Source organism: Copadichromis virginalis, linkage group LG18 (genome assembly GCF_057382275.1).
Source record: "Copadichromis virginalis isolate Kocher_CV1m ecotype Utaka linkage group LG18, C_Virginalis_male_GT1.1, whole genome shotgun sequence".
Taxonomy (NCBI): Eukaryota; Metazoa; Chordata; class Actinopteri; order Cichliformes; family Cichlidae; genus Copadichromis; species Copadichromis virginalis.
The window spans coordinates 29,229,799-29,257,772 of NC_140635.1; the positions used below are offsets into that span (position 1 = coordinate 29,229,799).

Consider the following 27,974-nt stretch of genomic DNA (forward strand, 5'->3'; position numbering starts at 1 on the left):
AGCCATTTCGTTCGCGAACGACCCATCACTAGGAGCTCCACAGTGGCTGCAGCCAGACCCTTCTCCAGAAGGCGGGATAGTTTCGTGTTGGATGTTATTTGAAAGAAGGAACGAGGTTTCGTTTTCAAGGACAGCAGAAGTTCCAACTGACCGTAAGAGAATTACGTTTTATGTAATATAATGTGCAGCTATTATTACGATAGTAAGCTGTACTAAACCACTTCGTTCTCATAGACAGTAGTTTTTAGGATCACCTCTGACTCTTTCCTTTGCGCAGATTCAGCATGTCGGCCCAAAATGCAATAAGGAGCAATAAAACAGCCATTCATGAGATTCTGTCCGGAGACCACAGGCTAATTCTCAACAAAGTTTATGAGAATAAGCTGATCACTCAGCGGGAGTGCAACAATCTTAAAAGCATCAACAGTGCAAATGCGGAGACACACGTCATTGAGCTCGTGGATAAGATCATGAATAAAGGAGAAAAAACATGCAAAGACTTCCTGAACCTCCTGCAAACCGATGGCGCCATTAAAGAAATTTTCCCTCAGCTGGCGAGTTTACAGCTGAGTTGTACCCCCCTTTTATCCGAGCCTGTCCAAGTGTCTTCATGTCAGCACGGTAAGACACGTAACACTGTATAGAAATACACTGAAAAAAATATGTTGTTGGATTTACTTAATTCAATAGTGGACATTTGTTGCACACAGATGTTTTGCTTTGGCAGCAACTTAAACAATTGAGTTAAATTAACACAATTTATTCATGTTCAATAAACCTGTGCAATTTGTGTTGATAAAATGTGACTTAACCTCCTAGGACCTGGTGTCCACATATGTGGACATCACATTTTGGGTTATTTAGACCAAAATACTCAATTTTGCTCTACAAGGGCCTGATATCCATTTACGAGGACATTATACTGCTACTGTTCTATTGAAATTTTAAATGAATATCCTGATATGTGGCTCTCATTTTTCTTAGAAACAAAAATCAGGTAAAAAAAAATAAAAATCTGGTAATTGTTTGTTTTTACATTCATCAGGTCTGAATATGCCCAAATATCAAAGAGAAATTAAAAATGCAAGCCGTGGAAAAGTTTGGCTCTTAGGAGGTTAAACATGTTTTGATGAAGTAATTTGAGCTCTTGGAATATTTTAATCCTTCACAATTTTCTCACTTTATCCCAACACCATTCAATAACTTTTACCCAATACTCAGATGTGGATACAGTATCCACATCTGAACCAAAGAGTAAAACAGTGAAATGTGGATTATTAAATATTAGGTCTCTCTCCTCCAAGTCTCTGTTAGTACATGACTTAATAATTGATCAACAAATTGATTTACTCTGCCTTACAGAAACCTGGTTGCAGCAGGATGATTATGTTAGTTTAAATGAATCAACACCCCCGAGTCATTCTAACTACCAGAAATCTCGAAGCACAGGCCGAGGGGGCGGTGTGGCAGCAATTTTTCACACCAGCCTATTAATTAATGAAAGACCAAGACAGACTTTTAATTCATTTGAAAGCCTGATGCTTAACATTGTCCACCCCAGCTGTGAAACTCAGAAACCAGTCTTACTTGTTATCATCTATCGTCCACCCGGGCCTTACACAGAGTTTCTGTCTGATTTCTCAGACTTTATATCTAATTTAGTTCTGAGCTCAGATAAAATAATTATTGTGGGTGATTTTAACATCCATGTAGATGCTAAAAATGACAGCCTCAACATGGCATTTACCGTATTTCCCGGACTACAAAGCGCACCTGAATATTAGCCGCACAAGCTAAAATCAGGGGAAAATCCTGTTTTGTACATACATTAGCCGCACCTGACTAAAAGCCGCAGGTGTTTCAATGTTGACTTATCATATGTAAGAGAATATGCACAAAGCGAATTGTCAGGAAAGAGATGGCTGTTTGGAGACACACCCCTTTTATTAATATTTTGAAAAACAAGTTATGGGCACATATTTGCATAACTTTTTAGGTATATGTACAAGTAGCGGTAATTACAAGTACGAAACATGTGCTGTGCTTCATAAACGAGTAACAAATGTAGTACATAACAATAACCTACAGCACACCAGAAAAATAGATTCAGACTACCTTTTAGGCTCAGGTGGATGGATGTATGTTTTCACACTTTTCCACGCTGTCAGATTCCACCGGTGGAGTTGAGCATAACTTGCTTTTCGCAAGTTTATTGCCGCGCACCATCCACGACTCCCGCTGAACGCGTAGCGCTACTTTGAAGTTTGTTTTTCGCGCTACTTGTACGGCACTATGTTGTCTGGCGGATGGACACGTGACCAACACACCACTCTTGAACCCCGATACTGTGTGTCTGATCACATGCCCTTCCGCCAGGCAACGTAGTGCCGTACAACAGCGGAACAAACAAAACAAATCGTCTTACGATATGACAAAAATCAGGGACAATCCATAGAAAAGCCGCACCTGACTAAAAGCCGCAGGGTTCAAAGCTTGTGGAAAAAGTAGCGGCTTATAGCCCGACAATTACGGTAATCTGTTATTAGACTCAATTGGTTTCTCTCAAAATGTAAAAGAACCCACCCACCACTTTAATCACACTCTAGATCTTGTTTTAACATATGGCATAGAAACTGAACATTTAACAGTGTTTCCTGAAAACCCTCTCCTGTCTGATCATTTCCTGATAACATTTACATTTACAATAATTGATTACACAGCGGTGAAGAGTAGACTTTATCAAAGTAGATCTCTTTCTGAAAGTGCTGTAACTAAGTTTAAGAATATAATCCACTCACTGTTATCATCTCCAATGCCCTGTACCAACACAGAGCAGAGCAGCTATCTGAACGCTACCCCAACAGAGGTCGATTATCTTGTTAATAATTTCACTTCATCACTACGTACGACTCTGGATACTGTAGCTCCTGTGAAAACTAAGGCCTCAAATCAGAAGTACCTGACTCCGTGGTATAATTCTCAAACACGTACCCTAAAGCAGATGACTCGTAATCTGGAGAGGAAATGGTGTGTCACAAATCTAGAGGATCATCATTTAGCCTGGAGAAATAGTTTGCTGCTTTATAAGTGTTAGGAGTTTTCCTGTAATGCAACTCAGGTCAGAATAAATGATACTCAGACAGGTTTGCAGGTTTAACGTGCACACGGGTGAGAGTTCAAACGGAGACTCACACTCCGCAGCAGTTGCCACCCTTTATTTATACTCAAATTCAAATTCAAATTTTTTATTTGTCACATACACAGTCATACACAGTACGATATGTAGTGAAATGCTTGGACAACTGCTCGTGACCTAAAGAAAACAAAAAAGGAAAAGGCTATGAATAAGATAGGAAATAAATATGAAAAATTAAAAAGGGTAAATTTAACTAGGAAGGAATAAAATATAAATTAAGGTTAAAAATGAAATAACTGTACAACACACTGGGAAAGAATAAGATAAAATATATAAATTAAATTGAAAATAAAATAACTGTACAACAAAATACACAATACACAATATAGAACTATATAAGAATGTATGAACAAAATACACAAGAAGTATAAATAAATATATACACAATAACAGCAGCAGTGATTAAGTGATGAAGAGAAAACAAAGTCCAGAATGTCCAGTGTGTGTGTAAGAACTATACAGGGAGTGCAGAATTATTAGGCAAGTTGTATTTTTGAGGAATAATTTTATTATTGAACAACAACCATGTTCTCAATGAACCCAAAAAACTCATTAATATCAAAGCTGAATGTTTTTGGAAGTAGTTTTTAGTTTGTTTTTAGTTTTAGCTATTTTAGGGGGATATCTGTGTGTGCAGGTGACTATTACTGTGCAGAATTATTAGGCAACTTAACAAAAAACAAATATATACCCATTTCAATTATTTATTTTCACCAGTGACACCAATATAACATCTCCACATTCACAAATATACATTTGACATTCAAAAACAAAACAAAAGCAAATCAGGGACCAATATAGTCACCTTTCTTTGCAAGGACACTCAAAAGCCTGCCATCCATGGATTCTGTCAGTGTTTTGATCTGTTCACCATCAACATTGCGTGCAGCAGCAACCACAGCCTCCCAGACACTGTTCAGAGAGGTGTACTGTTTTCCCTCCTTGTAAATCTCACATTTGATGATGGACCACAGGTTCTCAATGGGGTTCAGATGAGGTGAACAAGGTGGCCATGTCATTAGTTTTTCTTCTTTTATACTCTTTTTTGCCAGCCACGCTGTGGAGTACTTGGACGCGTGTGATGGAGCATTGTCCTGCATGAAAATCATGTTTTTCTTGAAGGATGCAGACTTCTTCCTGTACCACTGCTTGAAGAAGGTGTCTTCCAGAAACTGGCAGTAGGACTGGGAGTTGAGCTTGACTCCATCCTCAACCCGAAAAGGCCCCACAAGCTCATCTTTGATGATACCAGCCCAAACCAGTACTCCACCTCCACCTTGCTGGCGTCTGAGTCGGACTGGAGCTCTCTGCCCTTTACCAATCCAGCCACGGGCCCATCCATCTGGTCGATCAAGACTCACTCTCATTTCATCAGTCCATAAAACCTTAGAAAAACCAGTCTTGAGATATTTCTTGGCCCAGTCTTGACGTTTCAGCTTGTGTGTCTTGTTCAGTGGTGGTCGTCTTTCAGCCTTTCTTACCTTGGCCATGTCTCTGAGTATTGCACACCTTGTGCTTTTGGGCACTCCAGTGATGTTGCAGCTCTGAAATATGGCCAAACTGGTGGCAAGTGGCATCTTGGCAGCTGCACGCTTGACTTTTCTCAGTTCATGGGCAGTTATTTTGCGCCTTGGTTTTTCCACACGCTTCTTGCAACCCTGTTGACTATTTTGAATGAAACGCTTGATTGTTCAATGATCACGCTTCAGAAGCTTTGCAATTTTGAGACTGCTGCACCCCTCTGCAAGATATCTCACTATTTTTGACTTTTCTGAGCCTGTCAAGTCCTTCTTTTGACCCATTTTGCCAAAGGAAAGGACGTTGCCTAATAATTATGCACACCTGATATAGGGTGTTGATGTCATTAGACCACACCCCTTCTCATTACAGAGATGCACATCACCTAATATGCTTAATTGGTAGTAGGCTTTCGAGCCTATACAGCTTGGAGTAAGACAACATGCATGAAGAGGATGATGTGGACAAAATACTCATTTGCCTAATAATTCTGCACTCCCTGTATGTGTGGGTTAGTACTGTGTGGTGGTGTGATTGTGATTGAGAGACCGTATTGCCTGCGGGAAGAAGCTCCTCCTCAGTCTCTGTGTTGGTCTTCAGGGAGCGGAATCGCTTTCCTGACCTCAACAGAGAGAACAGTCTGTTGTTGGGATGGCTGAGGTCTAGGGCTGCCACAAACGATTATTTTGATAGTCAACTAGTCACCGATTATTTTTGCGATTAGTCGACTAATCAGATCATCATCATCCATTGGATGTAAAACTACAGCTTATTGCACCAGCAGCATCTGCTCTTATATAACTATCATTAGCTTACAGCTTTAAGTGTTTAAAGTATGCGCTAACTAAAAATAAAGACAAGATGATAGTTTATTAAATTTTAATGAAATCTGCAGATTGTCTCGGTGAAGTTTAATAAACTCCTTGCTATCTAAAATATAACAGGAGACCGGAGTATATTCTCAAGCATCTCACACTTAATAATCAGCTGTCTGCTTGACGTTTATTCAGCTGTGTAAAAACTATAACTTTAATCTCAGCCAAACCAATTTACTCAGGAACAAATAAAATACTAAAAAAAAGACAATCAATAACAGTTTTAAGTTATCTAAGTGACTTATATATGTTTAACCTGAGTAGCGAAAGACGACGGTGGGTTTGAAAACGATCTGCCGGGAGTCCGGTGTTCTCACGGCTCTAGTTAGCCTAGCCCCCGGCTAACTATCGAGCTAGTGGGTAACAGACGTCTCCGAAAACGTCGGATCACTTTTGAAAATATGTGGCGTCTTGATAAACTGAGCAGATATTTGAGGTTTACACAGCTACATTCTCACCTAAAAATATGTTAAACGTTTATTTTGTGACCCAGAAAGAATAATAAGAGTAACATTAAAACTAACTAGCTGCCGCCATCTTTGGAAACTGAGCTGGGCTGCGCTATGATCTCTGGGACACAGCTTCTTCTTCTTCTTCGGGGTTTAACGGCAGCTGGCATCCTTGTACATGCAGTGCTGCCATCTTCTGTTTCAGTCCGGTATTACACTCTTAAATCCTGCTACTTATTGCTGTGTCTTTTGGGATCTTACAAAGCTTCAAACGACGCGTCGACTATTAAATCAGTCGTCGACGATTTTGATAGTCGACGTAATCGTGACTAGTCGACTAATCATGGCAGCCCTACTGAGGTCCTTCATGATCTTCCTGGCCTTGGTCCAGCACCGCCTGCTGTAGATTGAGTGCAGGTCAGGGAGCTCGGAGCGGATGGTGCGCTCAGCTGACCGCACAACCCTCTGTAGAGCTCGTCTGTCCTGCATGGTGCTGTTCCCGAACCAGGTTAAGATGTTTCCCGTCGGGATGCTCTCTATGGTGCACGAGTAAAACTTCCTGAGCACCTTGGAGGGCAGTTGGAAGTCTCTCAAGCGTCTGAGGTGGTAGAGACGCTGACGGGCCTTTTTCACCACGGTGTTGATGTGACAGGACCATGACAGGTCCTGCGTGATGTGAACTCCAAGGTATTTGAAGCTGTCCACTCTCTCCACTGGGCACTCGTTGATGACAGGGGTCTGGTAGTTCCTCTCCTGCTTAGTGCTGAAGTCCACTATCAGCTCCTTTGTCTTACTGACATTTAGAAGGAGGTTGTTCCTCTGGCACCAGTTCTCCAGATTCCTAATCTCCTTCAGGTAGGCCGTCTCGTTGTTATCAGAGATCAGGCCCACCACGACGGTGTCGTCAGCAAACTTGATGATGGTGGTGGAGCTGGTAGTGGCCACGCAGTCATATGTGTACAGAGAGTACAGCAGGGGGCTCAGAACACACCCCTGGGGGGCTCCAGTGCTGAGAGTGGTGGAGGCTGAGACATGTCCGCCCATCCTTACTGCCTGTGGTCTGCCAGTTAGGAAGTTGGAGATCCACTGACACATAGATGAGCTGAGTCCCAGATGCTCCAGCTTGGTGGTGAGTGTGGAGGGAATTATGGTGTTAAATGCAGAGCTGTAGTCTATGAAGAGCATTTTAACATAATTCCCCCTTCTAGTGTCCAAGTGAGTGAGTGATGTGTGGAGGAGATGAGAGATGGCATCGTCTGTGGAACGATTTGGACGGTAAGTGAACTGTAGTGGGTCCAGTGTGTCTGGTAGTGAAGAAATGATGAAGTCTCTGACCAGGCATTCAAAGCACTTCATCACTACTGAGGTGAGGGCTACAGGGCGATAGTCATTGAGAGAAGCAGGGTGGGGTTTCTTCGGGACAGGGACAATGATGGACTCTTTGAAGCATGTGGGGATCATCGACTGAGATAAAGAGATGTTGAATATCTCAGTGAAAACAGGAGCTAGCTGGTATGCGCAGTCTCTTAGGATACGACCTGGGATGCCGTCTGGTCCTGCTGCTTTCCTGGTGTTCACTCTCTTGAAGGCTCTCCTTACTTCATGCTCGGAGATGATGAGCACGTTTCCGGTGCTGGCAGTATCTTCCTGTCTGCAGCCGTTAGCGCCGCTAACATTAGCATTGTTGGAGTCCTTAGCTGCAGCCTCGAAGCGAGCATAGAAAGTGTTCAGCTCGTCTGCCAGAGTCACGGCCGCGTTCGTCATACCGGTTGTTGGTGCTTTATAGTCCGTTATTGTCCTTAGTCCCCGCCACAGGCTCCTAGAGTCACTCTGTTGGAGTTGTGACTCTAGTTTCCTCCCGTAGCGCTGCTTCGCCTCTTTCACCGCCCTTCGCACGTTATATGACGCGGCTTTGTACGGGTCCATGTCCCCCGTCGTGAGTCCCGTGTTGTAGGCAGCGGTGCGGGATCTCAGAGCGTCGCGGATGGTTTTATCCACCCACGGCTTCTGGTTGGGAAACGTTGTGATAGTCTTTGTCTCCACGGTATCATGCGCTAGTTTCCCGATGAATCCCACAACCGCTTCCGTAAACACGTTGACGTCATCATCGGAGCTGTTTCTGAACATGCCCCAGTCTGCGTCATCGAGTGCGTCCTGTAACGCGGCCACTGATTGATCCGTCCAGCGCGCGACCTTCCTCTGAACCGGAACTTCCTGTTTCAGCCTTTGTTTGTATTTTGGCATGAGGAAGATGGCGGCGTGATCAGATTTGCCAAACGGAGGGCGGGATTGTGCCTTGTAGCCGTCCTTGACCGTAGTGTAGCAGTGGTCCAGTGTCCTTTCACCTCTGGTGGGGCAGGTGATGTGTTGATAAAAGTTCGGCGCTGCGCGTTTGAGGTTGGTGCTATTAAAGTCCCCCGTCACAATAAGCGCAGCGTCCCGGTGTTGTGTCTGGTGCTGTGTGAGTGCCTCATGCAGCTCGCATAAGGCGGTGACCGTGTCCGCTTGTGGTGGAATATAAACGGCACTTATAATGACCGATGTAAATTCCCGAGGACGACACATGATGGACAGTAGTTCCAGATTTGGTGTGCAGGAGCGTGTGAGAGGAACAACGTTCGCACTGTTGCACCAGTTGTTGTTCACCATTAAACACACGCCGCCTCCCCTTGACTTCCCCGAGTCCCGTGTCCTGTCCATGCGGTGAACCGAGAAGAACTCGGCCGGCTGGATGGCGTGGTCCGGCACCGCTGGGTTCAGCCATGTCTCAGTGAAGCAGAGGAGATTGCAGTCCCGAATGTCTCTCTGGAACTTTATCCTGGCCCTGAGGTCGTCAAGCTTGTTCTCCAGTGACTGGACGTTGGCGAGCAGGATGCTAGGCAGAGGTGTGCGGTGTGCACGAGCTCTCAGCCTGTTCCTGACGCCGGCTCGCTTCCCTCTAGGCCGCCGCTTCCCTTTGTTCTCCCTCGGCCAGCTCGGATCCGGAGTTAAAAACTTCGAATTGTGAGTACATTGTATACCAATAGAAACAAGAGTGTCACGGTCATACCTAATGTACCCAATGGTGATGATTTTGCCGATTTAGAAACGCTGAAAACTAACTTAAAAAGCAAAGACAAAGAAAAAGTGGTCGGAGCAGTCATGACGGCAGCCAACCTCACCGGCGCCATCTTTATATACCCTATTTTCACAACCATAAGGCGCACTTAAAAGTCTTAGATTTTCTTCAAAAAGTGCGGCGCACCCTATAGCGCAGTGCGCCCTTTGTGTTGTAAGGAGGACGTAGTAGAGAACACCATGAGAACGCTAAAGGGTGAAGTGTGTGCGTTGACTTTATTGCACATACCTGTATAAAAGAACAGGTATGTGCGTTATGCAGGACATCGTTGTTTTAACAACCCTGAAAATGGCAAAGAGACACGCTTACGAAGCACAGTTTAAACTGAAGGCCATCAGCTACGCGGAGGAACATGGAAATCGAGCAGCGGCGAGAGAATTTAAGATTAATGAATCGATGGTTTGCAAGTGGAGGAAGCTGGAAAACAAGCTCCGACAGGTCAAGAATACGCAGCTGAGTTTCCGCGGACATAAGGCGATCATCGAGCAAAGAACGAGCGGGAGAAGCGTTTCGACAGTCACCATTCGGCTAAAAGCAGTTTCACTTTCACTTTTTATGAAACTGTGCCATTTTTCCATCCGGACCAGGACTACGGTAGCGCAGCAACTTCCAGCGGATTATAAGGAAAAGCTGGCCATCTTCCGCTCCTACTGCAGCAAACACATCGGCGACAAACACATCCAGCGATGGATGACCGATGGAGACCACAGTTTCACCAAGAGTGGAAGGCAGCGCCGGGCGAGTTACGCCACAATTTGCCAATGGATTGTAGATGCTTGGGCTAACATGTCTGCTGGCACTGTTGTTCGAGCTTTCGCAAACGCCGGCATCATTTCCGAGGAGCCGCACGGCACGGAAAGTGACTCTGACAGTGAAGAAAGTGAACCTGGCATGTGTGATGGAGATTTAGCGCAGCTGTTCAATTCAGACACAGAGGATGAGGACTTCGATGGGTTTGATTGATGATAAAAATGTGAGTACCAAACTTTGTTTTGCTCCTGCTTTATTTTTAAATACACACACTTGTATGCTTGTGTGTTGTTGATGATGACGATTACTGGTAATAAAAATGTGAGTAAGGCACCGAACTCAGGTTTGCTCCCGCTTTATTTTTAAATACGCATACGGTACTTGTATGCGCCCTATGATCCAGTGCGCCTTATGTGTGTGTTAAATACAGTAATGGCACACATAACTGAGACTGCGCCTTTTAGCACAGTGCGTCTTATGGTCGTGAAAATACGGTACTCAAACATGTTTGCGTCACAGACACATGCAGGAAGAGATAACATACAACAGTAGAGACTTCATCACAGATACATGAGTGGAAGCGATAACATACAACAGTAGAGACTTCATCACAGATACATGAGTGGAAGAGATAACATACAACAGTAGAGACTTCATCACAGATACATGAGTGGAAGAGATAACATACAACAGTAGAGACTTCATCACAGATACATGAGTGGAAGAGATAACATACAACAGTAGAGACTTCATCACAGATACATGAGTGGAAGAGATAACATACACAGGTAGAGACTTTCTGCTGAGCTTGCACAGTGTAACTTCTCTAGTAAAAAGAGCAAACACATCTAGAGAACCTCAAATGAAATGTACTTCTATACATAAACATAATAAAATTTTTCAACAATAAGAAAGCCCTCCGCAAAGCCAGAACATCTTACTATTCATCACTGATTGAAGAAAATAAGAACAACCCCAGGTTTCTCTTCAGCACTGTAGCCAGGCTGACAAAAAGTCAGAGCTCTTTTGAGCCAACCATCCCTTTAACGTTAACTAGTAATGACTTCATGAACTTCTTCACAAATAAAATTTTTATCATTAGAGAAAAAATTACCAATAATCATCCCACAGATGTAATATTATCTACAGCTACTCTTAGTACCATTGATGTTAAGTTAGACTCTTTTTCTCCAATTGATCTTTCTGAGTTAACTTCAATAATTACTTCCTCCAAACCATCAACGTGTCTTTTAGACCCCATTCCTACAAAACTGCTCAAAGAAGTCCTGCCATTAATTAATTCTTCGATCTTAAATATGATCAACCTATCTCTAATAATCGGCTATGTACCACAGGCCTTCAAGCTGGCTGTAGTTAAACCTTTACTCAAAAAGCCATCTCTAGACCCAGCAGTCTTAGCTAATTATAGGCCAATCTCCAACCTTCCTTTCATATCAAAAATCCTTGAAAGAGTAGTTGTCAAAGAGCTAACAGATCATCTGCAGAGGAATGGTTTATTTGAAGAGTTTCAGTCAGGTTTCAGAGCTCATCACAGCACAGAAACAGCTTTAGTGAAGGTTACAAATGATCTTCTTATGGCCTCTGACAGTGGACTCATCTCTGTGCTTGTCCTGCTAGACCTTAGTGCAGCATTCAATACTGTTGACCATAATATCCTATTAGAGCGATTAGAACATGCTGTAGGTATTACAGGTACTGTGCTGCAGTGGTTTGTATCATATCTATCTAATAGACTCCAATTTGTGCATGTAAATGGAGAGTCCTCTTCACACACTGAGGTTAATTATGGAGTTCCACAGGGTTCAGTGCTAGGACCAATTCTGTTTACATTATACATGCTTCCCTTAGGCAGTATCATTAGAAGACATAGCATACATTTTCACTGCTATGCTGATGACACCCAGCTCTATCTGTCCATGAAGCCAGATGACACACACCAATTAGTTAAACTGCAGGAATGTCTTAAAGACATAAAGACTAACTTTCTGCTTCTTAATTCAGATCAAACTGAGGTTATTGTACTCGGCCCTGAAAATCTTAGAAATATGGTATCTAACCAGATTCTTACTCTGGATGGCATTACCTTGGCCTCCAGTAACGCTGTGAGGAACCTTGGAGTCATTTTTGACCAGGACATGTCCTTCAACGCACATATTAAACAAATATGTAAGACTGCTTTCTTCCATTTGCGCAACATCTCTAAAATTAGAAATATCCTGTCTCAGAGTGACGCTGAAAAACTAGTTCATGCATTTATTACTTCCAGGCTGGACTACTGTAATTCATTATTATCAGGATGTCCAAAAAACTCGCTGAAAAGCCTTCAGCTAATCCAAAATGCTGCAGTAAGAGTACTGACAGGGACTAGAATGAGAGAGCATATTTCTCCTGTTTTGGCTTCCCTTCATTGGCTTCCTGTTAAATCCAGAATTGAATTCAAAATCCTGCTCCTCACATACAAGGTCTTAAATAATCAGGCCCCATCTTATCTTAATGACCTTGTAGTATCATATCACCCTATTAGAGCGCTTCGCTCTCGCTCTGCAGGCCTACTTGTTGTTCCTAGAGTATTTAAAAATAGAATGGGAGGGAGAGCCTTCAGTTTTCAGGCCCCTCTTCTGTGGAACCAGCTTCCAGTTTGGATTCGGGAGACAGACACTATCTCTACTTTTAAGATTAGGCTTAAAACTTTCCTTTTTGCTAAAGCATATAGTTAGGACTGGACCAGGTGACCCTGAATCCTCCCTTAGTTATGCTGCAATAGATGTAGGCTGCCGGGGGATTCCCATGATGCATTGAGTTTTTCCTTTCCAGTCACCTTTCTCACTCACTATGTATTAATAGACCTCTCTGCATTGAATCATATCTGTTATTAACCTCTGTCTCTCTTCCACAGCATGTCTTTATCCTGTCTTCCTTCTCTCACCTCAACCGGTCGCAGCAGATGGCCGCCCCTCCCTGAGCCTGGTTCTGCCGGAGGTTTCTTCCTGTTAAAAGGGAGTTTTTCCTTCCCACTGTTGCCAAAGTGCTTCCATAGGGGGTCTTATGATTGTTGGGTTTTTCTCTGTATCTATGAAGCGCCTTGAAGCGACTTTTGTTGTGATTTGGTGCTATATAAATAAAATTGAATTGAATTGAAAACTACTTGGTCACTTAAATACTACATGTTATCTTCAAATTACATTTTGCTATTATATTCTAGTATCAAATACACAATTTTCAAATGGAGGCCTTATAACAGATTGTATTGTTCTCTTCCAAGATGGTTGCTGGCATCCACCAGTAACCTTTCAAAACAAAATGTCTAATTTCATTGCATTGACAGTAGATAAAGAATTAAACTGACATTACTGAATCTATATAAATCAACAGTTAAATAATGTCAGTTCTTCCGTGTTCTCTGGAATCAATCACAGCAAAGAAATTAGACTGTTTCTTTTGAAAAATGTTACAGGTAACCATCTTGGGAAAGAACAATACAAAACATTCTATTTAAGGCCTCTGATGTCAAGATTCAGTTAAACAACAATTATAACTAAACAATTTGAGGTAATGTTAGTTTCCATTAACATTAAATTAGGTTACTGAATTGGCAAACACCTTCCTATTAACATTACCCATGTTACCCCAATAACTAAAGAAATTAGCACTTGCAGGTCAAAACCTTTATTCAAGAGACGCAAAAATAACATTGATACAGTGACTGTCAAAAATTACAGCACTGATCATACTGTGACATCTTGGTTCAAAACAGCACACTTAGAAATATTCAACGTTCTTTACTTCAACTGAATGAAACTGAAAATACCATTTCACACGACCCATATGGGATATTTAGACTGTATAACTGTTCACGCTACATCTCTTCACTAGTAAAAGAAAGAAAAAATACAAACAGAAATTGAAAAATGCTGCCAAACAGACAAACAGAGAACTTGTACAGAGCAAAAGGAAAAACAAACAACAACAAAAAAATGGCCCTGTCCTCATGGCAGTTGCAGAGTATATAAAAATGAACCCTGCAATCTGTTCCTGGAATTGAGCTTCAAAAATGCAGCAGAACAAGTGTGAGATTTAAATGTCCTCTCACCTAGAGCTGATCACCTCACATGCATAACAGTGAGCTTTCCTAGCAGGAGCAGTTTTGTCTTACTTGTGAGCTTTTCTTGAGAGCTGAGTTGCATCCAACTCCATTACCACCCTTTGAATCACCTCAAAAGTGTAGCAGAGTTGTGATGGGTAACTCATATTGAAGGAATAAAAAAGGTCCAAACAGCATGGCTACTGCAAAGGTCACGTTATCCAGATCTTGAAGAACTACTATACCCTCGATGATGATGCCAACATCAGTAAAGTCATTGCCTGGCGCATCCTCTGGAGAAAGATGTTCATTGTGGTTTTCTCAATCTGTGCAGTGTCCTCAGTCAAGTCCTGGTTAAACACAAAACATTTCTTTAAGATTCCTTTTTAAACTCATCTCTTTTGAATCTACCAGTTCTATCCATCCATCCGCTTCCGCTTCTCCTTTTCAGGGTCGCAGGGGGTGCTGGAGCCTATCCCAACTGTCATTGGGCGAGAGGCAGGGTACACCCTGGACAGGTCGCCAGTCTGTCGCAGGGCTAACACACAGGGACAGACAACCATTCACACTCACATTCACACCTAGTGGCAATTTGGATTATCCAATTAACCTATCCCCACAAGTTGCATGTCTTTGGACGGTGGGAGGAAGCCGGAGTACCCGGAGAGAACCCACGCAAACACGGGGAGAACATGCAAACTCCACACAAAAAGACCCCGGCCTGATGGTGGAATTGAACTCAGGACCTTCTTGCTGTGCGGCAGCAGTGCTAACCACCATGCCACCGTGCTGCCTAACTCTAATAATAAAAAGCCAAAACAATCTTACTTTTAAATGTGGTATAATTACTTTGAAAACATATGTGCATAAACAGTAGAACAGAGAAGCTGGTAATAGTCAAAATAGCTGAAACAACTTAATTTAAAATATATATTTTTACATTTCTTTGTGTCTGATGGTGTTGACTAAAACCTTGCACTTCTCCAGCAAAAACATGATCTACCAGTTCTAATGTTAGAGTAATTTAAACCAATGCAAGCAACATAGTAAATAGCTATAGCCAAAGAGTGGCCTGCCATGCTGCCATTCATGGTCTAACAGAGTTTCTAAGAGAGGGTGAAAAACATAATAATTTCAAATACTTTACATTAGTTTTTGTTAGAAAGACACCGGCCCATCAGAAATCCAGGTTATGTCACTCAGAAGATGTTAGAATTTAGACTTTCAGCCCCACAATTTGGTTAGCTGTTGATCAGTTGGTCTTTTTTTTTTTTCAAACAAAAGCTAATGTAAAGGATTTTCCTTTGTTCACTAGAATGACAAATTTAAAGTTTTTTCACACTGATGTGAACCCTAATACAGGGGTGGGGGTGAGGCCTCAAGGGCTGGCGGCCGAGTTCACTACCAGGCCTCATGTGAACTTCAAATTATTAAAGAGGACTACTGGTCCTAACCAGTCCAATGAGGATCAAGTGGATAACTGAATGCATTTTTAAATGTTGCAAAGCCACAATCTACTCATAAAACACTCACCATGAACTCCTGCACCAAGATGTTGCAATTGTCTTTCACACAGATGCGGAGCACTTTGATGAGGGACTCCCTTCGAGCATTAATGTCATCCTTAAGTATTATAACAAAGAAAACAGAGATTTGTGAACTTTTCAGTAGCACAGAAGAAAATGATCCCAGACAAAAACTCTTGACTTTTTAAACCAGTCAACATGCAACACCAGCATCTACAAAGCAATATCAAAAGTTCCTGTTTGACATCAACTTTATGGATATATAGTTTCCAGAACATATATTTTTAAAAAAAGATACATTTTTCTCAGTGGGCCAGTAAATGCATGACGGAAATTATGGCATCCTTTTAGTGGAATCAGTACTCACAGGTAATAGTTGACTGTTTTAATGGATGCAGCATAAAAATCTTTTACTGACCTAATGCAATACATATACACTTTGTAGTTAAAGAATTTTAAAGTTCTTACTGTCATCATGGCAGCTACATCCTTTAGCTTTGTGCCCCGTTTCCCCGATCACTTTGCGAACACTTTCAGCAGACTGTCAGAGAGAAACTTAGCTCCATCAGAAACCTTGACAGTAAAGGCAAGGTTGGGATGCGCTGGAATGCTGCATTTTATCTGAAATGACATAAATTTTAAAATCTTACTTCTTGCATACAAGTGTATCCATAAATCTGCTCCTTCATATTTGTGTGACCTGCTCCATATCACCACTGTTTCCCGCACTCTCAGATCATCATCTGCTATTCATCTTACTGTTCCGTCCTCACACCTTATCACTATGGGGAACAGAGCTTTCAGTCGCTCTGCTCCTCGGCTCTGGAACTCTCTTCCTCCTGCACTAAGAAATATTGACTCCCTCTCCGTATTTAAGACACAGCTCAAAACACATCTGTTTAAACTGGCTTATTCGCTTTAATGCTGATTTTATCTGTTGTCACGCTCTGTTTTGTAATTTTAACTTATTTTATGTATTTTATGACTATTGTTCCTTTTATTAATTGTGTTTTTTTGTAAGGTGACCTTGGGTTTCTGAAAGGCACCCTCAAATAAAATGTATTATTATTATTATTATTATTATAAAATTATTTTGAAATAACAGCAGGCACTGTGCTTGGTTAATCAGTAATGTTTTGTTGAATAAAAACTGTGTTTCCAGATCTTATGGGATTAAAAAAATCCAAAGATGTTTGTTTTTGATTTGCAACCCAACAACCCACAAGTTACAACCTCATTTTAGTTCAAGTGTGCATTAATGTGAGTCCAGTATTCACCTTTCTGACAATACATACAGGTATAAGTTAAACCTATGGCAGATTTTGGATTTCTCAGTCTGTTTGATTATGCATGCACCTAATAATTATAAAAAAAACCTTATTATAATTAAGTTACAGAAACCTTAAGCAAAAGTAGAATATACTTTCTAACCATAACACCTTGAACCCACAATCCATCAGCTGACTCCTGGTGAAATGCAGAATAGAAGTCATCTTTCAATGTGCAGCAAAAAAACCAAAAAAAAACAAAAACAAAAGGACAGAAGGTGAGGGCAGGAGGGGTAGGGATGTAAGCTAGCATAATGTCGCTGATGATATTAGCTAAAGCTTTTCAATGTCCAAAATCTCACTAATACCACGGTGCAGTAAATACACAATGTAACTGAAGAGTCAGTTGGCAAATCTATTCACACAGAAAACCAAATTATGTTATGAGTGCCTCATAATTAGGTTTAATGTGATATTACGGCTCTTGTGCCAATGACAAATTCAGATGAAAAAGCGCCAATTCTTTGACAACAGATAAAACAGCAAATAAGCTAACGGCTCTTTTTTAGCATGTTACATGGCGACACTCTAGACGTTTAACTACATTTGGCTGAAATATGGTAAATATGAATTCAAAAAATCAAGTCATACCAAAAAACGTAGAGTTGGCTGCTCGACTTGACTGAGATGGATACCTTTTTTAAACCACGATCCAAAGCCCGCGAGATGAAATCACGCGTGGTTTCACGAGATTTAACGTTGCTATCTTATTGACTTACTTCACCTGAACATTATATAAACAATTTAATACACCCTTTCTGCATATCATGTAGTTTTTACACTATATAGTTACATTTAACTTTAAAACATGAGACAATTGTGTTAAATACATGCAAGATGCTTACATAAATCCAAGAGATGGTCAGTCCGTTTTGTTTTTTTTTTCAGTGTACTGTGTCTACTGTTGTGTTTGGTTGTTTAACTCAGTTTTATTGTTCTTCCCTCAGATGTTCTGCCACAAGATGGGAATAAATACGGTGGCCCTGAGAGGCCAAATGGACTGCAACTTCAGAAAACACCCGCAAAAAGAAAAATGCTGCAAATAGAAGAACCCAGCAAAAAGAAAAATGCTGCACTGCAACTTCAAGAAAAATGCTGCACTGCAACTTCAAGAAAAATGCTGCACTGCAACTTCAGAAAACACCAGCAAAAAGAAAAATGCTCTAAAAAGAAAAACACAGCAAAAAGAAAAACGCTGCACTGCAACTTCAGAAAACACCAGCAAAAAGAAAAATGCTCTAAAAACAAAAACACCTGCAAAAACAAAAACACCTGCAAAAACACCTGCAAAAACAAAAACTCTGCAAAAAGAAAAAAGCTGAAAAAGCACACAAAACACAATAGAAATGTTTCTGGGGAGACAATCGAATTTCCCAGAGGAACCCACCCGAGGGATTAATAGTTCTATCTTATTTTATCTTAATCCGGTCTTTAAGGTATGACGTGACAAATCCTACTTCCGGGCCTAAAGTAGTCTGTGTTTAATATGGCTTTTGTGTTGTTAACATGTTTAATGTTTTGTATTTTGGCTCAATGCTTACATATATGTGTAAAAAGAAAATGTACGAGTTGTGATAACTGTTTTTGATAGAATGAAGACTAGACTGATATATTAAATATTCCTTTATTGGGTGAGAAAATCAGACCATGTCATAACTGCTTTAGATATCAGAGTCTTAAACAGGCTGACTTCTGCTAAATGGGTCAAACTGGGCAGAAAGCCTACAAACACATAACATCCTTATAGAATATGATGTAACACTATAGATCAACTTATCTCAGAATATATAAAGCATATAAACAATTACAGCAATATGATACAACAAACACAGCAGTGCTACTAATCCAAAATACTCAAAGCTTCATAGAACTGAAACAAACATTTATTTTTAGGTCCATTCTGCTGCTGATACATACTTTAAGTTTCTGAATATTAAACTTGTTGCTGCCTTTCATAGTGTGTAATTTGAAGGCCCTGAGTACTTTCTCCCACACTGAAAACACTGGGATGATCAAATTATTTGAACATTACCTAATAAGACTGATTCAGGACAGGTAAATGGTCTGTATTTGCATAGCGCTTTACTTGGTTCTAAGGACCCCAAAGCGCTTTACACTATACACAATCATCCACACACACACACACACACACACACACACACACACACAAGTGATGGCAAGCTACATTGCAGCCACAGCCGCCCTGGGGCGCACTGACAGAGGCGAGGCTGCCGGACACTGGCGCCAACGGGTGAAGTGTCTTGCCCAAGGACACAACGACCGAGACTGTCGGTCGTTGTAAGCCCAGTAAGCCACCCCCGCTCCGCCACTGGCTGTTACTATTTAAACGATTTTAGGACAGAAATATTAGCCTCTGTGATGAAGTAATGAGTTACTACTTAATAAAGTTTCCAGTAAAGTGATTAATCGCAGCCACAGATTGACAGTAAATATCCCGATTAGCTTCAATGCATCTATAAAAATATGTGCAAGTTTCAGTGCTTCGTTTACATTGTATGATACTTATACTGATCTAGGGTCAGTGTAAAATACAATCCTAGCTGTCTGAACAAAGTCTGCCTCATTTAATCCTGCATGACAAACCTCAGGATGCAGGTTTATTGAGCCTCCTTCCTGCTGGCACAGCTGAGAGTCAGCTGGAAACTTACAGTAATGTGGACATCATGCAAAGACTGCCAGACTCTGTAATACTGTAAATGATCAGTGACTCAGGTTAACACTAAACTTTAAACAGTACCTGTGTGTGTGTGTGTGTGTGTGTGTGTGTGTGTGTGTGTTCAGGCTGCATCTGAGCACGTAAATAGCAGGGGGAGGCGGGGCTTGTTCTTTCTTAACCAATTCGGTTTCGAATTTATTCTTTGGGGTTTCTTATATGTATAATATTTATATTTTATTATCGATTTAAATGAGGTCAACTCAAGTGATTGACAGCTTAGTGATGAATCACACTTAACAATAACAACGTTGCACTGCATTACTGAGGCCTAAAACTCACTGCGCTACATACCAAACTGCACCACTGTGGAATACTGTCGAAGAATAATGCTGTCCAGGAATATAGTTAAGATGGCTAACTGATAAACACACATGTAAGCTGTACTACATTCAACTATGTTTATGTGCTGCGTTCATTAAAAGTCACTTGTTCTTTGCTGACGACTTCATTATCAGCCACCATTGCAATAATAAATAAATAAAAACACGGGCCCATTTTAACCCCTGGCTATGGCACACGATTTTGCCTTTCATGTCTTTGATATCTCCTGGTGATGAATACATGAGCAGGACTGCCTTTCACGTGTTTCTGTTTAGGCTCAAGTTTTTATGTTTGGAGGCTCCCAGTGACGAAATACAACAAATAATGGCAGTTTCTCAATTCTCTCGCCAGTCCGGACTTTGTCGATTCACATGGGAGTCCTGACTTCCCGAGGACGGCAGTGTACGTGATGACATCTCCGTTCCTGAGTTTTTACTGCGTTTCCTTCTTAATGTAACTGTGATTAATATTTGCATTGGAAATTACACATGAAATGAAAAAAATGCACATAATGTAGTAGATTTTTTTAAAGAAAAAAATAATTAAAAAGTACCTTAAGCACTTTGGCAAAATTTGCTTTTACGTATCATCTGTTTCATAATGTCTAATAAGCTTCATACGGTTAAGCAAAGCCACTACATGTCAGAAACACAAGCTTAATCTCTCTATTAATAAACACATGTATGCCTGAATAAAGACAAACAGGTGAGATGTTAGAATGCTTTTATTTTCATTTTAATAGACACTCAAAACTTACAACACACAGCTGCTGGGGTTTGGAAGAGAACTGAACAATATTTAAAATACAATCTTCAGGATGTCCACTTATTAACATGCTATTTTTGCTCCCGGTGAAAATGTTTCTTCTTGTATTAAAATATATTTTAATGTTAAATTCAATTCACAGTCAGCCGTTTAAATAAGAACAGAAGATTTTACATCGGGGGGAATATGACGGGTGAAATTCAAAGTATACTGACAGCTCTCAGAGTAAGGCTTCAATATTAAATTAAACGGTCCAGTTATGAAGCCAAACTGATTTAGTCAGGAACCAATAAAACACCGAAATAAACCAAACATTAACATTTAGAAATGACTTATAGATCATGTGCCTCTATTCTAAGCGCACGTAAATAATTTTTGCAAGTACAAATGTTGCATTTTGAGGAGAAAAATTCTCAAGAGAGTACAAACAAAAAGAAAACCCTTTTCACTAGCACTCAAAAACTAATGTGTACACTTATGTCTGCATTTTTATTTCAAATGTGAACAAAATGATAGCAGAAGAGCTGTCACGTGTCTGGCCATAAGAGAGTGGCAATTTGTTTGTTTGATTGTTCGATTAAAGGCTTCAGTTGAGAAAAAAGAATTGCGTTCACGTTTGCAGCTTGGTCTTGTTGTACAATATTTTAAATTTAAAACAAACACTACTTTTAGAAAATATTTGCAGGTGTTTTCTTGTTTTCTTTAGTTTGGTGAAACTAAACCTTTATGGAGTTAGTTCAGTTACAACGGCATTTGTTTTATTTTTATTTTGTTACTATATACTATATATACTGATTTTGTTTTTGGTGTGTGTGTGTGTGTGTGTGTGTGTGTGTGTGTGTGTGTGTGTGTGTGTGTGTGTGTGTGTGTGTGTGTGTGTTTTGTTTTTTCCTGCGCTCATTTTCTGTTATTTTTAGGTTTTTCTTTGACCCTTAGTCTGTTGTAATTATGCAATTTTTATTTTTATAGTATGGCTGGTTTCATTATGTCTATATCCTCAGGCCTTTTTACCTGTAGTCTGTGTTCTGTTCATAATTCTAGTTTGATCGTATTCTGTTCCTTGGTTAAGTTTATTTTACGTTCCCGTGTTTCATCCATATCTATAGTCGCCATTTCCTGTTTTATTTTTCTAGTCTGTCTCCTGTGCGTTTTTGCTTCCCCTGTTTAGTTATCTGATTATTTTCACCTGTTTCTTATTTTCCCCCAGATGTGACTCATTCTCTTTTAACGCTCCATCTGTCTGTATATAAAGTCTCGGTTTGTCCTAGCTTTCTGTTGTGTTGTACTTTTTGTCTGCCCGTGTGTTTCCTTCCATTTTGGCTCAATGGACTTTGTGTTTCTGCAGGCTAAATGAAGCTTTCTGAAGCATTTAAGCTTGTACTGAAAAACGGTTCATTACTGAAAGCTTTTCAACACAGTCTTCTTTGGTGGCATCAAAACAATATGAAGAGCAACCTAAATCTAAAACTTGAAACAAACTTCTTCAATTGCCCACTCAAGAGAGCTGTGTTCATAGCTTCTGTTTAATGACAGCTCTGACTGATATCGGGCTGCTGTTTGTTCTATTCAATTCAATTTTATTTATATAGCACCAAATCACAACATCAGTCGCCTCAAGGCGCTTTATATTGTAAGGTTGACCCTACAATGATACATTCAGAGAAAAACCCAACAATCATATGACTAGGGGTGGGTTTTGATAATCAATTTATCGATTAAAATCGATTCTGGCTTGGATAACGTGATATCGATTCATTAAAATCCTGAATCGATTTTTTAATATAAATTAATTTTGCCCGAAATGCCAGAATCTCAGGTTAATCCACACAAAAGCTAAAACAGTAAATGAGAGCAGGTACACGGATTCTGCACAAAGACGTAAACACAAAGCGGATCAGAATCAGTGACAGCATGGACACGGTCGGGGCTGAAAGCCGACACCTCGCTGATTCTGATGTTTCGGCGGGTCGCGCTTTATGTTTAAGCCCCTTTTGCGTTGATTCTAAAGCTGTTAGTTTTATCTCTCTCCAAACAATATTGACCGAACCAGCAGCAAAAGAAGATCCAAACTACGCTTCACATAAACATCGTCATGCATTCCCTCTGACTTTTGCTGTTTTGCTTCCACCACGATAAAAATCACACTTCATGCACAGCTCTTTCTCTCTCTCGCGCTCTCTGTATAGAACAGTTTCCCAGCTAAAAATCTTTTTTCTGCATTATTCGCTTGCTTGTTATGCACAAGTCTACTGTTGTTTTTCCCTTTTACTTAGAAAACCTAATTTCTGTCGTTCAATAGGCTACTGAACAAATTTAAACTTTTTAAAATTATACAAAATGCAAAACACTTAGCTGTGTCTCTAATAAAACCTCTGTAACTTCAGAGGTAATGTTCATATGTTGATTAATGGTTTTCTTTCGTTTTCGATGTACTGCAGAATATTTTTATAAAATCCCGGACAGGAAAATCACCTTCATGTTTTTCTGTGTTTTATCTTCAGCTACTTTGACACAAAGGTATCTGCTGTGATGCTCACACCTTTGAAAAAGTCTTGCGAGTGTTGAATCGAATCGAATCGTGGATCGAATCGATTCAGGACCTTGTGAATCGGAATCAAATCATTCTAGAAATCAGTGAGGATACCCAGCCCTACATGACCCCCTATGAGCAAGCACTTTGGCCACAGTTTGAAGCGAAAAACTCCCTTTTAACAGGAAGAAACTTCCAGCAGAACCAGGCTCAGGGAGGGGCGGCAGGCACGTGCAGGGGGGGGGGGGCTAGAGGGGCTTGAGCACCTGCCCCTTTCCTGATGGGTGCCCAAAGTGCCCTTTTGTTGAGGCAATTTTTTTTTGTTTATGTGTGTGTGCGTGCGGAGTCCTGTCTGTGCCCCTCAACAATAATATTTAACTATTAATCACAGTTTTGCTAAATAAAAGGATCTGGCTTGCATCAGTCACATGATCACATTTAACCAATGATCGCCCTTGACGGCAGAACGCGCTGGTTACGAGCCGGGAACGAGCTCACAAAGAGCACGCGCATTTTTAGCGGTCCGGAGCTGTAGGAGAAACACAAGTTAACTCAGAGACACAGACTGATGCGACAAAACCAGTAAGTAGGTGTACAGCGTAAACTGTAGTGTATAGCACCCAGGAGTATTAGCTTATTACGTACACGTTGGTAAGCTGTCTTGTGGCAACTGACGAACTGAAACAAACGAGCGTGCTGTGTGTGCAACAGCGCGACAAACATTACCTGTCCTTTTATTAACTGCACAAGTAGTGCTGGTCATAGCTGCTGGCTACCTGTGTAAGGCTTTCATGGGTCTGTAGCTCTGTCACCGTTTTACGGAACATATTTAGTTTTAAAGTATTTAGAAACATATTTAGTTTTAAAGTAAGTTTCCGGGCTTTTCCTGCCTTTCTGGAGGGATTATATTTCACTAAAAAACGGTCTAATATGCATGTCCACATAATAATTATTATAATATATTAAAAAACACAAGCTGTATTTTAAAGAACATACATTAAGAAGCAGATTATATTCGATTTATATTTTAAATAAGACAAAAGTTGGATTTTACAGCAGTAAAATGATTGTATCTCTACAGTTTAAAAAAGTAATAAGCTTTGCCCCTGCACAGAGTGGATAGTGAAACAAATGGAATCATCATAAATACATTATTTCATATTTATTACTTCCCCCTCCTCATTGCTTTATTATTGTAGCTCTAGTAATAAATAATAATGTAAGGATTCTGGATCAGCACCATGATGCCCATAGTACAGTATTCTGAAGAAGGTCTAAAATGTCCCTGTGTGTGCGTGCATGTGTGTGTTTTATTTAGATGGAGTTTAAAAAAAAATATTACTCATGATATAACATTGTCCAGACATGCCTGGTAAGGACATGAGGAGGAAACAGTAGGAGCTGTGTGAGGCTACTAAAGGCAGTGCTATAACATTTTTCTGTCATCATTTTATTATAGATTAAGTGCAGGAGTTGTTAGGTGTGGATAATTAGATTATAGTTTATTGCAATAGCAAGTTGTGCCTTGTTCTCACATAGCAAGTGGAGAGTGATATATGAAATGATGGGATGGAAGAAGAGAAGCAAAGAGTGATTCACAGGCAGAGCCTAAATTATTTCTCACAGTTTTTGTTGCCTTATGATTCCAAGCGCTGTCACCAATCTTTGCATTTTGTTATTATCTCATGACACTTGTTTAATCAGCTACCATCTCTCCTATGGACTTTTTAATGTCTACAGTCTCAGATCAACACAGCCCTGCCCTTCCCATATTAGATTCTTGATGAATGTGTGTTGTTGTTATTCAGCCTGGTTCAATGTGCCCCTTTTTAACTTTGAGCACCCGCCCCTTTAAACCTCTCTGCACGGCCCTGAGGGGCGGCCATCTGCTGCAACCAGTTGGGGTGAGGGAAGGAAGACAGGATAAAAGACATGCTGTGGAAGAGAGCTGAAGATTAATAATTCAATGCAGCGAGGTCTATTAACACACAGTGAGTGAGAAATGTGACTGAGGAAGAAATACTCAATGCATCATGGGAATCCTATATGCCTTAGCAAAAAGGAAAGGTTTTTTTTCCTTACACAATTCCACTTGTTTTGTGACATAAAATAACTAACCTCCATCCTCAGATATCAGTGTGTGGGAATGGGGCAATGGGAGTGGAACACCTGAGCCTGAGGCAGCAGGTTGGCAGATATGTGGTTTGTTTTCCACATATACAAAGGGTCTACCTTCACCAAATAAATTATCATGGTAAATACAATGCGCTCCATAAATTTATTTCTTAAAATGCAGCTTTTATGTCTTTTAATCATGATTTACAATGTACAGTTGCACATGGGCGTGCACACACACGCACACACGGATAAATTCAGTGTGAAATTCACTGTGAGATCTTTACAAAATATGTTATGTTTGTGTAATAATACTGTGCGTTTTTGCAGCAGGGTGGGGGATTTGTGGGGAATACTCTCTGCTGCGACAGGGATGCTGCAGCACAGCTTCTTCTCAGTGCTACACCAAAGGCTGTAAACCTGTTATTCCTGCTGTCCAGAAGTAGAGGGCGCTATTGTATAGCGTGTAGTCGTTATTGGAGGATCTGAGTCACTTCCGAGTTTGTTCTCAGAAGGCGGGATAGTTTCGAGCTCAATGTTATTTGAAAGAAGGAACAAGGTTTCGTTTTCAAGGACAGCAGAAGTTCCAACTGACCGTAAGAGAATTACGTTTTATGTAATATAATGTGCAGCTATTATTACGATAGTAAGCTGTAGTAAACCACTTCCTTCTCATAGACAGTAGTTTTTAGGATCACCTCTGACTCTTTCCTTTGCGCAGATTCAGCATGTCGGCCCAAAATGCAATAAGGAGCAATAAAACAGCCATTCATGAGAGTCTGTCCGGAGACTACGGGCTAATTCTCAACAAAGTTTATGAGAATAAGCTGATCACTCAGCGGGAGTACAACAATCTTAAAAGCATCAACAGTGCAAATGTGGAGACACACGTCAATGAGCTCGTGGATAAGATCATGAATAAAGGAGAAGAAACATGCAAAGACTTCCTGAACCTCCTGCAAACCGATGGCGCCATTAAAGAAACTTTCCCTCTGCTGGCGAGTTTACAGCTGAGTTGTACCCCCCTTTTATCCGAGCCTGTCCAAGTGTCTTCATGTCAGCACGGTAACACACACGTAATACAGTATAGAAACACTGTGTCTCCTGTTGTGTTTGGTTGTTTACCTCAGTTTTATTGTTCTTCCCTCACATGTTCTGCTACAAGATGGGAATATGTCACAGGTAAGATGGTGATGCAGAAACAGCCTCCTACACTTGTGACATCGCTTGAGGCAGATATGTAGATGAGATTCTGTGGTTACGCATCCTGTAGTAACACATGTAAAATCTTGGTGTCCACTCTTTAGGATGTTTATCAAATCATTAGCCGGCCCGTCGGCCTCTGCGTGATCATAAACAATAAGAACTTCAAGGATGGTTCACAGAGAAGAGGGACAGATAAAGACGCCCGTAAGTTTCAGGGGCAGATTTTTTATTCTTTCTTGTTAGTATCTGGTGCTTAAATATTTTTCTCTAATTACATTTTTTGCAGAAAGCTTGGCAGAGGTGTTCAGGTGTCTGGGCTTCAGAGTGCTGATGTGTGAAGACCTGAACAAGGATCAGATGGATCAGGCACTGACGTTTGTTGCTTCCCTGGCAGACATGTCTCAGCTGCAGAAGTTCAACTTAAAAGAGTGGGATGGCAGCAGCTTTGTTGATCCTCAGCAGGTCCTTGAGCACGGTGATGCTTTCATCTGCTCTATTCTGAGTCACGGAAAAAAGGGTGTAGTTTTGGGAACTGACAAGAACCCCCTCCCCATTAAAGAAATTACCCGAAAGTTCAGGGGGTGTCACCAGTCCGTCCTCACCGGTAAGCCCAAAGTGTTCCTGATCCAGGCCTGCCAAGGAAGTAACATACAGCATGGAGTGCAGCTGATGGAGACTGATGATGATACTTCACCATTGACCATCCCTGAGGAAGCTGATGTTCTGGTTGCCATGGCCACTGTTGAAGATCATGCTTCACTTAGACATATAGTCGATGGAAGCTGGTTCGTTCAGTCTCTTTGTGAGCAGCTGAAGGAGCGCTGTCCCAGGTAATTGTTTTAAAATCACCAAACACATGTGCACACTGACCCTGACAGTGATATCAACATGTTTTTGTATCTCTATAAATGCTCTTAGGGGCGAAGACATCGTCTCCATCCTCCACTACGTGAACGATGATGTAGCACATAGAGAGACCTCCTCGTTGGCCAAGCAGATGCCTGAAGTGAGATTCACCCTGAGAAAGAAACTTGTGCTGCCACCTCAGCGCACCTGAAGTCATCATGGAAATACAGCACATCTTACTGTGCAACTAGGGATGCATGATTACTTATTATGTTTCTTAAAATGTTTGCTTTATATTTTCCATCTTTCTGTCATCATTTTAAATCTTTTATTTTTCTAAATCTGAATCTCGCATTGAGGTGCTGCATTTTATACTGTAGCAGTTTTATATCAAAGAATAAATCTCAGACTGGGAACACACCTGGTGTTATTTGTGTTGGGAGGTTTTTACATGTGCTGCAGTAGAGCTTCACGGGTGCTTTTCCTAAACTGAGCCTTTACATTCTTAAACCTAGTAACATTACTTAATCAATCAAAAAGGTTACTTTTATTTCAAACAAATCTCACAACGGTCTCCTGATAGTAACAATTG

The 27,974-nt window shown here is 40.8% G+C and overlaps 1 protein-coding gene across 3 annotated transcripts; it reads left to right on the top strand.

Moving 5' to 3' along the window:
• The first annotated feature begins 37 nt into the window (after positions 1-37).
• LOC146688210 (caspase-8-like) lies at positions 38-27,886 on the top strand. 3 transcript variants are annotated; one of them, XM_085439827.1, is made up of 7 exons: positions 38-152; positions 278-621; positions 17,810-17,819; positions 26,491-26,512; positions 26,638-26,740; positions 26,823-27,366; positions 27,455-27,886. In XM_085439827.1, the coding sequence occupies exons 2-7, from the start codon at positions 285-287 to the stop codon at positions 27,591-27,593; spliced, it is 1,155 nt and encodes a 384-aa protein (XP_085295953.1). In that variant the 5' UTR covers positions 38-152; positions 278-284; the 3' UTR covers positions 27,594-27,886. The 3 variants fall into 3 exon arrangements, with proteins under 3 accessions (XP_085295953.1, XP_085295955.1, XP_085295954.1); XM_085439829.1 differs by lacking the exons at positions 278-621; positions 17,810-17,819 and adding exons at positions 25,904-25,926; positions 26,052-26,395 and having other exon boundaries at positions 38-115; positions 26,496-26,512; positions 27,455-27,881; XM_085439828.1 differs by lacking the exons at positions 38-152; positions 278-621; positions 17,810-17,819 and adding exons at positions 23,575-23,797; positions 25,661-25,926; positions 26,052-26,395 and having other exon boundaries at positions 26,496-26,512; positions 27,455-27,879.
• Positions 27,887-27,974: the final 88 nt, after the last annotated feature.